Source organism: Canis aureus, chromosome 15, assembly GCF_053574225.1.
Source record: "Canis aureus isolate CA01 chromosome 15, VMU_Caureus_v.1.0, whole genome shotgun sequence".
Taxonomy (NCBI): Eukaryota; Metazoa; Chordata; class Mammalia; order Carnivora; family Canidae; genus Canis; species Canis aureus.
In genome coordinates, this window is record NC_135625.1 from 57,002,031 (window position 1) to 57,015,762 (window position 13,732).

General features: G+C 39.3%; 1 protein-coding gene across 1 annotated transcript in view; it reads right to left on the reverse strand.

Moving 5' to 3' along the window:
* Window positions 1–861: 861 nt before the first annotated feature.
* The window catches only part of DGKI (diacylglycerol kinase iota), a 429,239-nt gene continuing 416,368 nt past the window's right edge, over window positions 862–13,732 (reverse strand). The window contains 1 exon segment of the mRNA XM_077850064.1: window positions 862–11,347. Within this exon segment, the coding sequence (XP_077706190.1) occupies window positions 11,231–11,347 (117 nt within the window). The 3' untranslated portion in view covers window positions 862–11,230.

Genomic DNA, 13,732 nt, shown 5'->3' on the forward strand with positions numbered 1-13,732 from the left:
GAAAGCAGGAGATGTGTGACATTTTGTTAAGAAATAAAAGCTGTAGCTGAGTAGATGGAAGGGGTGGGCATGGCTGGTGGCAAAGGGCATCATTCCCAGCCATGTGAGAGTACTGGTTGTTGTTCCTTCTAAGTATTTGGGACAGTTCTTCAAAGTCTGGGCAAGCTTCACACACACACACACACACACACACACACACGCCCAAGTGTTTTCCTGAATAACTAAGGGTGTGTGTGTGTGGCAGGGGGGTCTCTGCAGATTTGTGGGGCTCCGTGTAGTTTCCTGATATTCCGCTCTGTAAGCACTGGTTGCCTCGGTCTCCCCAACTCAGGAAATCTGCCAGGCTCTGAGCCACTGTCTGGAAACGTTGAAGTCTGTAAAATGGCACAATCATGCAGCTAACTGCCATCTCTTAGGGATCACTGTCTTTCTTCGACTCACGCCCGGTGTCCTAACAATCACTGTTTTATATACAGATGTTCTTTACTCAGGTGGAAGGGTAAATGTGGCCTCTATTAGTCCATCTTTTATTTTATTTTTTAAGATTTGATTTATTTATTTGAGAGAGTGAGAGAGAGCACACAAGAGAGCACAAGCAGGGCGAAGGGCAGAGGGAGAGGGGGAAGCAGCTGAAGGCAGACACTTAACCGGCTGAGCCACCAAGTACCCTATTAGTCCATCTTGAAAGAAGAAATCTTTTTTATTTTTTATACCTTCTTCCTTGTCAGGGATCCCTTTCTGCCTTGTCTAACAGCCAATCTTTGCTTAGCTCATGATACCGAAACTCTAACTTAACTACCGTTACGGCCAGTGCTCCCACCGACTACACCTAGCAGCTAGTAACAGAAGAAAAGAAACTAGTTATGTTTCTTAATTTTTATTCTGTACATTTCCACACAATTCACAATACAGAAAAAGTGTCCAAAAAGTAACTGTAACTAGTCAATTTCGTTTTCAGAGATTAGTTCAGTCTCCCAAATGAAATTCTGTTGAAAATCTCTGTAGAGCAACACAGTGATCAAGATACTTTATATAAATAGGAAATGCAAGAAAATTAGGGAAAAATACTTTATGACTTTGTTACAAAAAAATCCATTCTTCCCTTCCCCTCCCCACCCTTCCCACCCCCCCCTCCATTTTGTATTATCTGGATCCCACTTCACCTGGAAATAAAACTTCATCAATCTACTGCCACAGCTGCTACTTTCTTTTTTTTTGGGGGGGGGAGGGGGATTCCACCTGCCAGCTGGCAGCTTTGCAAAATCATGGCTCTGGGATGTGTTAGGGCATAATCAGAAATCATGAAAGAGCCCTTTATAATGTGGCTGCAACTCTTCATACAGATGTAGCCTCTGAGAGTGAACTACCCCCAGCCAAGGGTTCTCTGGATGCCCAAGAATCTTTTCACACTCAGAAATCAAATTAAACAAAATATATTCATTCGTAAGGAACCGAGATTGTCCTCTGTTCCTTTAACTCTTAACAGGAATGGTTTTCCCCTCTTTTGATCAGCTAGGATCCGTATTATATTCAGATTCATGGTTGTCACTTAATCATTGGTAAAACATAAATAGTAACCTAAAAAACAGACTACCTAACCTTTACTGAGACTAATTCAAACTCTACCCTTTCAAAGATGTGTTTTGCAAAATATTCTATTTTGCTAGAATATTATGTCTATGAAAGTTCTGAATCTCATTTCCCAGGATAGCAAGAAGCCCACGCTTCCCAGCCCACAATCAGGATGTTAGCATCAATCTGAGTTCTAGTCGTGTTGGAAATTATGCATGTGGTCAGAGCCTCAGTCCAACCAATAAGGAATTGAGGACAGCCAATGAAAAATTGTAGTGTTAATAAAACCCAAAAACCCAATGGTCAGGAACCATTTGGATTCATTATACGAGGTGCAGTAAGTATCAAAGCTAGATAGTATCTTAAAAGTGATAAATCTCGCCAACATATCTCACAGAGTTACCTATAAATTTCAAACAAAATATAAGGTAAACCAGTTTGGAGCTGTCATTGGTTTATTTTTACAAGTAAAGACAATTTGTAAACATTTCCTATTCTATAATTTTAAGAAGGTTATGTGTAAACCCCAAAATAAAAAAGTTAGCCTTTGAATTTTTAAGGATTGTATATATTTAGACTTATGAAAAAAAAACCCTAAGTTGTCCTTATTTCTCTCAAATTTTACCATAGACCATCACAAATCTGTGGACAGGTCTAACCTCCTATGAGCACTTAGAGAAACTCCTTTAACAAACAACCCAGTCCTGAGGAAAGCTCTATCAGAAAGTTCTATTACAGGAACCCTCTCTTCCCCTAAATTCCACACATAATTTTTCTAAGCTACATAGATTGAAAATTTCATGATAGTCCTTGAAGCCACTGAATAAGTTCAATCTTTTTATACATCTTCTGAATTTGCTTTTCATGAGGATCAAAGTTTGCTGAGTGTATATATTATTTATTTGTGGGTTGCCATGGCAATTTGTGTAAAGACTGAGCCTTATTATTGCTCTACTCCTGCAAATCTTTTTTCCTTTATCATATCCCTGCTCTTCCTTTACCTTCCCAAGGCAAGGGTAACGGTGAGGTGGGGGAGAAGGTGGAGTGGGAGCATTTTCTGAGCAAGATTCCAGATAAGAGTTCATTTTTAAAGACTATCTCAAGAGTGCCTTCCATTGAGCCAACCTGAAATCTAGGAACCAGGCCTAATATGGAAATAAGGGAGGATAAGCAATTAAAACTATAGTCCACAGAACACCTGGTGGCTCAGTCAGTTAAGCGTGGGACTCTTGGTTTCAACTGGGGTCATGATCTCATAGGCTGTGGGACAGAGCCCCACAATGGGCTCCTTGCTCAGCAGGGAATCTGCTTGAAACATTCTCTCCCTCTCCCCCTCCTCCAACTTGGGCACACATGCTCTCTCTCTCTAAAAATCTTATAAGATTTTAAAAATGGGTTTTAAAAAAAACTATAGTCTACAAACATTATAGCAACATTTCAGTCTAGTGACACAAGACTAAGTCCTACTTAATGGCAACAAGCTACAAAAATGGCCTTTTTGCCTCTTTACCAGAAAAGAGATCTGCCCCTTCCAAGCCCCAGCCACAACCACACACCCCAAACAACAAATGGGTAGAGAGTAGGAAAATGAATACTAGATCCTTTTTTTAAAGTTACTGAACCTGTGACTGTTCTGCCTTAGTAGAAACATATATCTTAGGAGATTTGGGAATCAGCTAGCAACAGACAGAGTGTGTGTGTGTGGGGGGGGGGGGTGCGTGCATGTACACATTTGCAGGTGTGTATATAAACAAAGAAAATTGTTTTAGAAGGTCATGAAATACTTGCTTCTCAATGATCTGGGATATATTTACAATGACTGGTGTTTCCACAAAATAGCTTTAATTGCCATCTACGTGGCAGGAACCTAGAGAAGCCAGGGACTCTAAATGAGTTCTCCTTGAGTCTGAAATCATTGACATCTAAAACTAGAAAATATCACAGAAGTCTTTTAGTCTAAGCTCCCTCACGATTAAGGAGGGAGCTTAGACTAAAGCTTTTTCCTGTTCCCTCATTTGGTTGTTCAATTTTTGCTTAAATACTAAAAGAAATCCTAGCTGCAGTAAGTCACTTTGCTTTTTAGAAAGCCCCACCCATTTTTCCGGAAAAAGAGAAATCCTTCTAGAAGTAATAATGCCCCATCCTTTTCATGTCCGTTCTGAACTCTTCTGTCCTTGCTTTATTCTACAAATTATCTGCTGTATGGAATTTGAATCTCACCATTCTACTTTACCCGGCTCCTCCAAACATTCCTGTTCCTAATCTAACTTTGTCCTCTTTCCAGATCAAATATCCTTCTTCTACATAGTCACTGATCTGCCCATCCAGGTGCCTTTTTGTAAAATATGAGATCCGGAAGTGAAGAATCCCTCAGGTCTGTTTATTCTTCCCATTTCAAGGTCAGCAGGACTTCCTGTGGGTCTACGAGGCCTCTACCTATGTGACTGTATGACAGATGCAGCTTTGCATGCCCACCCACTTAAAACAAGGGAGTCTTGAATGGCAAGCCATCGTCAACATTTTCCGGGACACAGAATTCTAAAATCTCATTCCAATAGTGACATCCAAGGAAAGAAGATAGTACTAACATTTTTAAATGTTGAGAACCACAGAGAAACCAGGAAGTCGTCCTCAATGTTCACTTCTTCTCGTGAAATTCACCTTGGCACCAAAACATTTGATCTTTTATTCCTTGAAATTTGCCCAACCTATAAGCCTCTGGTAGCAAAAACTCTGACTTTGTAACTCCATATTTTCCCTCAGTTCTACTCAATTCTTGCTATGGGATACTAAATCATTATCTTTTCAAGGAGGCACCTTCTCAATTTGGAGAATGGAAATCTGAATGACGTGAAACAGCATCGCAGGCAGTGGTGGGAAATTACTGGATGTAGCAAACATCTACTGTGGATGTGTTAGCCTGTAATATCTAGAGATCCTAGTTCTGACTGCAGTTTTACCACTTACTATATGCATCCGTGCAAGGTGAATTCACTGTGTTGAGATTTGGTTTTATCACCTAAAATGGATTACCTGCATTATCCACCTCATGGGTTTGTACTGAAGCTCAAAGGTGTCACAACTGCACCGAAATGCTAAAACACTAAATTTTTTTTAAATTACTGAAATTGCAGTAGACAGTATCATTAACAGTAAGCAGTATAGATTTGAGTTGTTTAAACTATTTTCTTTTGAAAGCTATATGCATTTCATTAAAAGATTGAGAAACAAGAGAGTTTAGGTTGTTTCCGCCATGAAGGGATCCCTTTCAGATGCCATTTGGCTCAAATATGAAAACTTGGGAAAATGTTCAGAATCATCACTTATCATCATGGGTGAGCCCTCCCTAGTAGTTATCATGGCTGCAGCAGAAGCAAAGGCATTTTCCATGATTGTCTTTTGCATACATTTACTTGGCTCCTAAATATCTTTTGGGCAAAATTTTCTTCTGTGGTTGTAGTCCATTTAATTGTAAGAATATCAAATCACAGCACTTTTTTTGTTGTTGTTGGATGAACAGTAAAACCAATTTCTAATGTGACTTAAGAATGCCTAAGAACATTCATCAAAATCCATGATGCTTCAAGCAGCATTTTGGAGTAAGTTAGACCTCTCAGTATGTTTTCTTTGCACTAGCTCTTAAATTCAGGCTTAGCTGGTTTAAATTGTTTTTAATGGCAACCAAAAATCATTATCTCCAAGATTTTTCCTCTCAATGGGATGTTTTAAAGATTAAAAATCAAGATCTTAATAAATTTTAAAAATGAAATCTTGTCATTTATCATTTTAAAAAAAATAAACTTCAAAAACTCACAGAATCTGATTCCAGCCTCTCGGACAAATGTTCCTAATCATAGCATCCCTCCCAGGTAGTCAGGTAGCCTTTGTTCAAACAGTCTCAGGGCCTGAAAGCACATGTAATTCCATAGGAGTGCCCACTCCACTGTTGGATAATATTTATACTTCATCTTTGCATTCAGTCAAAACCCACTGCAAATTTTGCCTATTGCTTCTAGTTTTGTCCTGAAGACATAGCATGAGTTTTAGCTCTCATTTTAGTATTTCTGTCTCATCTGAAAGTCTTGGTTGCAAATATGTTTTTAAGAACATTACCAAGACTCTTAGGGAAAGGAAATGCAAAATATCATTTCTTTCATATTCATATTCTCAGTCATATTTCTTAGAACAAAAACATTGCTGGCTGAAGAGTGACTGGCACGATAAAGGCCTGATGGATCCCCCAGTCCATGCTTCCCTGCTACACTGTGCTTCTCCCATGCAGAACTGATCCCATTGGAATCTCTTAGGTTGCCAGCTCCATGAAGTCAAGAGTTTTGGTTCTTGCATTCATTCTTAGATCCTTAGCATGTTGCCTGCATCAGAGTGAGGGATAAATAGATTTTTAATAGAAATGATTAAATACATAAATGTATGCTTGACTCATGAACATATGATTGCATGCAGAATGCCTGAGTACATATATAGACTCTGGAATCTGTCTACCATGAGGACGCCATTCAATATGCAAATCTCTACTGTAAACGGCAATGCTTCAACAGCCTAAGAATTATTTTTCCTGTTTTCTTTTGGGGACCAGGTCAGTGCTGTGTGTCCAGGGAGTGGCTTTTCCAAAGGCACTACTCCTTGCTTAATTCCTATTTTTAGGCTTCTCATTAAACTGTGGGGATACAGCCTAAAATCCACAGATGGGTATAACAGGTGTATAGTCCAGTCAACTAGGTGATCAGAGTTAGTGGACATCTCTTCATCCTTCAGACAAAATGGATACTTGTCCCAGGGGGTAGCTGCATTTTGATACATTTTGAGCAGAATTCCTGAGGAAGAATTTGGGTGTCCGTATGACAAAATTACTGAAGGTAGTGGCAGAAAGTCCAGGAAGACTATGGCCATGGTCAGAAAACTAGAGGGACTAGAGATGAGTGAAGATCAGGACACAGAGCACAGGGATGGGACAAAGCCCATCTGAGAAGCCAGACAGAGAAAAAAAACTACAGCAATCAGCTGAATATGGAATTCAGAGAATGAGGAAGTAGAGGGATTCAGAGAGGTTCTACTGAGACCTGGGTAGAAACTATTGTATACTAATAGGGATCCCTGGGTGGCGCAGCGGTTTGGCGCCTGCCTTTGGCCCAGGGCGTGATCCTGGAGACCCGGGATCGAATCCCACGTCGGGCTCCCGGCATGGAGCCTGCTTCTCCCTCTGCCTGTGTCTCTGCCTCTCTCTCTCTCTCTCTCTCTCTCTCTCTCTCTCTGTGTGACTATCATAAATAAATAAAAATTAAAAAAAAAGAAACTATTGTATACAAATAAATGTCAAAAACTAGTTAGAAAAGTCTCCCATTTCAACAATGATCAACAATGATCTATTATTATATGTTTAAACAGCAGAACTGAATGAAAGATCATGCTGTTTTCAATGATTTCATGAGCTACACCTACTGGAAGGAAGCCGAGCTCCTCAGACCCCCAGCCCATATATCCCAGTTCCTACACCTTCCTGGCAGCAGCTTGCCCTCATTAAATATCATTAGGGCAACGTATTGAGTGTTAACCCTGCAAATTCAACCTTATAAAGCATTACAGAGAAAGAAACTTTCCATCTGAGATCCAAAAACAGCACAGACAAGTCTCTGGGCTCTAGGTTTCATGCTTCGTGTAAGGTAACATGAACTGTTATGAGACCTCTTGGTCATGGATTTTATGACGCAGGCAATAGCAAATGCCATGTGCAATTGGAGTGGCTGCAGTAAGAGAATTGAGCTTAGCAACAGCAGAAACAACAAAGAATAAATGAAAAATTTCTGTTAGCTTGTCTTTGCCTGTTGGTGTTAACTATACATAGAGAGATGACTAGCATGCTTCTAAAATGTTTTGTCTATTGGAAACCTATGTAATAACATGTGTATAGTATATGTATATATATGTACACATATAGATATGTACACATATGTATCCAAATAAATAGATTTCTATAGGTCTGTGGGGGCTTGTGTGCACACAATCTTTCTGACACAACATACAAGCAGCAATGTAGATCAGTGTTAACACTGTTTATCCCTGGGGAGTGGGATGGAGGACACTAGCACAGAGGAACACCTTGTTCCTCTTGCCTGTGATTCCCATCTGTACCATTAGAACTTTTTTATAAAAAGCATGTTCTACCTTTATAATTTAAAAAAATCTAAATATTTTAAATAAATCAAAATGTAAAAAAATAAAACTGCTGCCCCATATATTATAAAACATGGATATTGTGAGAAGTCTGGTAAATAAATTTCAGAAATCCTTTAGGCAAAGAAATGGTTACAAGGCCCAAATACAAACTACCTGTTGAGTATCTCCTGGTGCAAACACATCTGCCTAAGTGCTAAAGCCAGCTAGTATGACAGGAAAGGGAGTGATGGGGTGTGCAGGGCTTTCCATCAGCTGTCATGAATTTCAGGGCTGTGCACTTGCCAACTAAATTCTCTTCTTCAGAAATTGCATTGGTTGTAGGTTATAGTCTCCATAGAGGTAACCAGAACTCTCAAAGTGAAATTTGCAGCCATGGTGTTTATTTCCTTCTTGGCTTCTTTTTTTTAACAGTCCTTGAATGTGATATAGCACAGCTTAACTGGCTCCTATTTCATTAAATGTGTACTACTGGAATATATGGCTCCAAAAATGACTACCTTTAAGGTTGATGTTGTCTTGTAATAATTCTCCATTCCTTACCCCCCTCCCTGTCAACCTAACCTACATATGGAATCCAAGAGTAGATAGCACTGCTATGTAAGGGGCTCTTCTGAGCCAAACACAGAGGAATGGCAGCTAAGACAGCCTCTCTCCAATACCGCCTCAGGAGTTTTGTAGAAAATTGTATTTTTATAAGTGTACAGTTTTATGTCTTTTAAATTAAATGGATATGGGTCTACAGGCCAGGGCCAGATCATTTGCTTCTACGCTTTCTGATAGCCCATTAAAGGGGATACTATATACTTGAGCTGAGCTGGAAACTCCTGGAGCATATGGCTTCAGCTCTTTCTGAAGCCCAAGATTGTTACATGCAGTGATCAATTTTAAAAAAAAAATGCTACAGGAGGTAGGTTTAATATTGAATCCATTAAATATGTAACTGTTCTGCTTATTTTTTATATTCTTTTCTTGGAAAACCCAAGTCCAGAGGGTTGTTCACTTCTTCAAAGGGATATTTGCCTTGGTTGTACATAGTTTCCCATCAATAATGTAGAACTTTCTTTTTTTTTTTTTTCCTTTTTTTTTTTTTGGCTTGGAATGATTTCCAAATGTACCAGAACCCTACAGTAGTCATTATCTTATCAATTTTCATACCAGGAATTTACTTGTGACTTCAGTTGGACCTATTTGAATTGGCCCATAGCCATCTATACCCTAAATTTTCTCTGGGCTGCTTTGAAGCATCACAACGAAATATGAGATGGTAGTTGGTGAAAATAGTCCTACATCCCAGAAATGGCAGCTGCGTAACCAACCGTGTGGCCAACTGTTTGGCTCAGTCTAGGGAATGGAAGGCACCATTCGAAGCCAGATTCCAGTCTGTTTTAAGGATTATATTTCTGTCCTCACAACATCTCTTTGACAGTCCCACCAACTGAAAAACTCCCAGATGAAGCTCAGTGATTAAATTCTCCTGTAACATATTTTTTTCCAGCTTCTGGAAACAATCTACTGCTGTCCTCCTTACCTCACCATAAAACCCAACAGATAATTCCATTTCTAAGACTGATATATGGAAATAGATTACTCATAACCAACCTGTTCTCCTACAGCTGGAAATAACACTAACAATTTGATTTTGAATTGACTAAAGAGATACTTCATCCTCGTCCACTGAGAAGTTTCTCCTACTTAATACAGCATTCATATCTGTCCTTTCAAAATGATATGTGACCAAAATGTGGTTCCGATAAGCAATGTGTCAACAATGGACCTTTAAAGTAAATGTAGAAAAAAGATCATTTATATGTTCACATGCAGAGACACTAGGGAAGCACTTTGCCTGTGTCTAAGAGCAAAATGGAAGAAATCTCAGAAGACATCAGTTTTAGTCTGAGACAACCCTTTATCCACTTTCATTTCTGTTTTATACCCAAGGCAAGTAGACCTCCTCACTGAAAGTTAGGAGGCTTTTCCTCCTGCTATTGTAGTTATCACAGAGTCCCTGATAGAGGGACCTGTAGGTACCAACTGATCTGTGGCAAGATTCGAAGTTGTAATTCCAATGCCAGAGACACATTTCTAGCTAGGCTCCCACAGCAATTTGTACTAAGAATTTTCTGATAGGGGAAAACAGAGAAAAGAATGTGTTAGACTACCCTGTACATAAGAAATAGGGTTATAGTGCTATCGGGTATGACCTTGGGACCTGACAAGTAAAAGATGAGGCATCCATCAGAAAGATCCAGCCATCCTGGAAATCTGGCAGTGGAACTCATAAAACAAGGCTTTGTCCTTGGGACAAGGCTTACTTGGGGTGATGAGAACCAAAAACTTAGAAAGAGAACCTAAAATGGGCCCCCTCTCACCACAGTAACCCAACAGTCTATACTTATTAGTTTCTGTGCAACATGCCAGTGACTGTTTTCTTGCGTAAGTGAGTTATTTTGACAAATGCTGCTACTTTTGCATTGGCTGTTTTATTTCAAGTCAATTAGCCTGCTTTCTATTATCACTCAAGAAAGTCTAGAAGTAGAGGCTGTCACAGTGCTCCATTTCCTGTAATCGCAGTCCCCACACATGGTTTTCTGCTCAGCAACTTCAACTGCACTTAAAATCCAGTGGTTCCGCAAACTGGCCGTGGGCCTTTGTTGAACCCTTTGCTCGTCTCTATTGCAGCAAAAGGCAAAGATGGCTACACGTAGGCAGTATGGGGCTGTGCAAACAGCCCAAGCTGAACCAGTCTTTCATGGCTATCAGCAACAGCCCCGCGGCCAGGGCCGGCCCCTGAATGCCCTCCCATGCCACCTTACCAAACCTCAGATATATAGCGCACAAATTGACATCATCCATGTGGCACGTCCCAGCTCCTACATAATGACAAGGGATTGGGGAGGGAGGGGAAACATGCAAAAGGTCACTAATCATCTTGGTATATTTTGTCTTGGAAATGGAAGCAGCTTTACAGTTGTGTTTCTGCAGGACATCCAGAGGGTTTTCATAGACTTTCTGACAGTCTTGTGATCTTCAAAGACTGAACATAAAGAAAGCAGATCATATTTTTTGAATGATGGGTAGTTACAGTAGAATTGTGTGGTACAGAGGACTCAGGAATGCATTGGGGGAGGAGGGAGCGGTGCCATTTATACGAACATCCTTTGAATCTTGAAAATAAATTATACAGGTGAACACAGAAGTTCATGCTACTTGCTGGAAGCAATGAGGATCAAATTTTGTGGAATTGGGTATTCCACAAATCTCCAGGTATCCTGCCCCTTCCTCAGTAGGCTACCATGTTCTGTTGTACATCTTGGTAGCCCTTAACAACTGGTGGCATGGTATCAGATTCTTGCAGAGAGAGACAGATTTATGGATTCCATCAGCTTCTTCCAGGGGAGCTGCCCAATCGCCGGGAGGGCACAGGTGATACACTTGCGCAGGTTCTCTTTGTGATCTACCAGGGTCAAACAGCAGTTTCCAGGTCCTCATGGCCAATGATCTTATAGTTCTGGCAGCTTTCTAGGTAAGCAGCCAAATCTGGGTCTCCAGCTTGCTGTGCTCTGTCTTGAGGGGTCTTACCCTATAGGTAACAGTGGGAAGGAAGGAGACACAAATACTTGGAATGAGATTTAAAAAAAAAAAAAAAAAAGGTACAGAGGTATTTAAAGATTACTCACTAAAGGATTTTTCCATGCTTGTGGTTTTAGAATCCACAAGACACTTTCAAATCTATCGTCACATTAAACATGTGAGTTAGGTAAGTTCAAGAGAAAGACATAATCACTTAACAGGTGGGGCTTAGATCCAAGGATACAGGAGTTCAGAGTAACTGAGTCCACAGCAGGAAACAGTGTGGTACAGTGAGTTTTGAACCCAGATTCTTTCCAGGAGAAGAGGAATAGAAATCACTGAACAAAAAAGTAGGAAGTTGGCATTCGGACTTCTGATGCTGGACTCTTCCTATTATCCTAAACTCTGGGAGGCAGCAAGCAGAAAATGAGAGGACCAGATGGTTGTAAATGATCTAAAGATGTTTCTTTGCTGATTTCAAAGTCTTCGGTTAAATTCTCCAAATTCAGAACCATCTCATCTCTCCAAAAAGTGCTTTAATTTCTGACTATAAAAGTGATGGATGTTGATTAAATAAACAGGGAAAAGCACAAAAGCATAAGGAAGAAAATAAAAATTGCCAATAATTCCTACACTATACTAAGATAACTGCTGTTAACCTTCTACGGAGTAGCTATTTTGTCTTTTTCTATAGTTCTACACATAACTATTTTTTGTAAAAATGAAACCATACTCTGGGGCACCTGGATGGCTCAGTCAGTTAAGTAGTCTGACTTTTGATTTCAGCTCAGGTCATATCACAGGGTCATGAAATCGATCCCCGCATCAGGCTCCATGCTAAGTGTGGAGTCTGCTTAAGATTCTCTCTCTCCCTCTCCCCCTGCTCCTCCCCTGCTTGTGCTCTCTCTCTCAATAAAAAAAAAAAAAAAGTTAAAAAAACATACTCTGTTTACATACTATTATATAACACACTTTTTCGCTTACTATATCAAATATATCACAAATATCAAATATATGACTTTTATGTCATTCAATGTTCTTCTACATCATCTTAAATGATCATATCATTTCTTGCAGCCTGCTATAAGGCTGTATGTATATTTATACACACACATGATATTTTTGGAAGAAGGTCAATGAAGAGAATTCAGTAGTAGAAGGAAGGAAGGTCTTCATTTTTTTGAATGCATATAGATATTACTTAACACTCCTTGAAACTTTTAATTTTTGTTCTATGATAAAGATACAGGTAAAACTATTTTAAAAAGTGATATTAAAAAATAAAAAAATAAAAAATAAAAAATAAAAGTGATATTAAGTTAAAAAAGGTGGAAGCATGGTCATTGTACCAAAGAAACAGCTCCAAGTATAAATGCACACAAGTATTACAAAAAATGATCGAAGGCTTCTCAGCTTCCATTTGAGTCACTGCAATGGAGAGCATCAAGCTCAGTTAAGCCTGCTTCCACTAGCCTACAAAGATACGTGGGTAGAGGATGAAAGGAAAGTAACAGGGGCTCTTGATTCTTTCTAAAATTTTACTTATACATACTTAGCTGGGATTTAATATTTAACCACTAGCTTAAAGCTCTTTTAATATTTTTTCCAACTTATTTACAGTATAAATAGACTTATACGGGTCTTCAATATTATTTTTTTTTTAAAGATTTTATTTATTTATTCATGATAGTCACAGAGAGAGAGAGAGAGAGGCAGAGACACAGGCAGAGGGAGAAGCAGGCTCCATGCACCGGGAGCCTGACGTGGGATTCGATCCCGGGTCTCCAGGATCGCGCCCTGGGCCAAAGGCAGGCGCCAAACCGCTGCGCCACCCAGGGATCCCTCTTCAATATTATTAATGAGGTTGGAATTACTAGCTTCCAAGTATTCAGAGAGGGAGACTGGGGTGGCTCTTGAGTTGATACTAAAGAAACTGTTCTCTAGCAGGAGAAATTGTCAAGATACTACTTCTCACAAAAAAAAAAAAAAATATATATATATATATATATATATATATATATATATATATATATGAATGAAAAGATCCAGTTATAATTATCATGTTCTGCTTTAACCTAGCATAAAATTCCAAAATAGAAAAAATTAACAGATCTCCCAAAAGGATAAAGCATGTCATACGGTGAGACCTCTAGAACACAATGTTGGGTGAAAACAAGCGTTCTACAACAGCATGAATAGTATGACTTCACCGGCTTAAAAAAAAATGAGGCAGAAAAACAGGTATACCTACATGTGAAGAGAGATCATTAAACTTTTAATAGTACATAGGTCTAGGGTGTGAGATTTCTAGTGATTTTTATCCTTTTACATATTCTTTGCATTGCTAGAGGTGTTTTTTTTTTTTTGCTAGAGTTTTTTATATAAGAATGCCCTA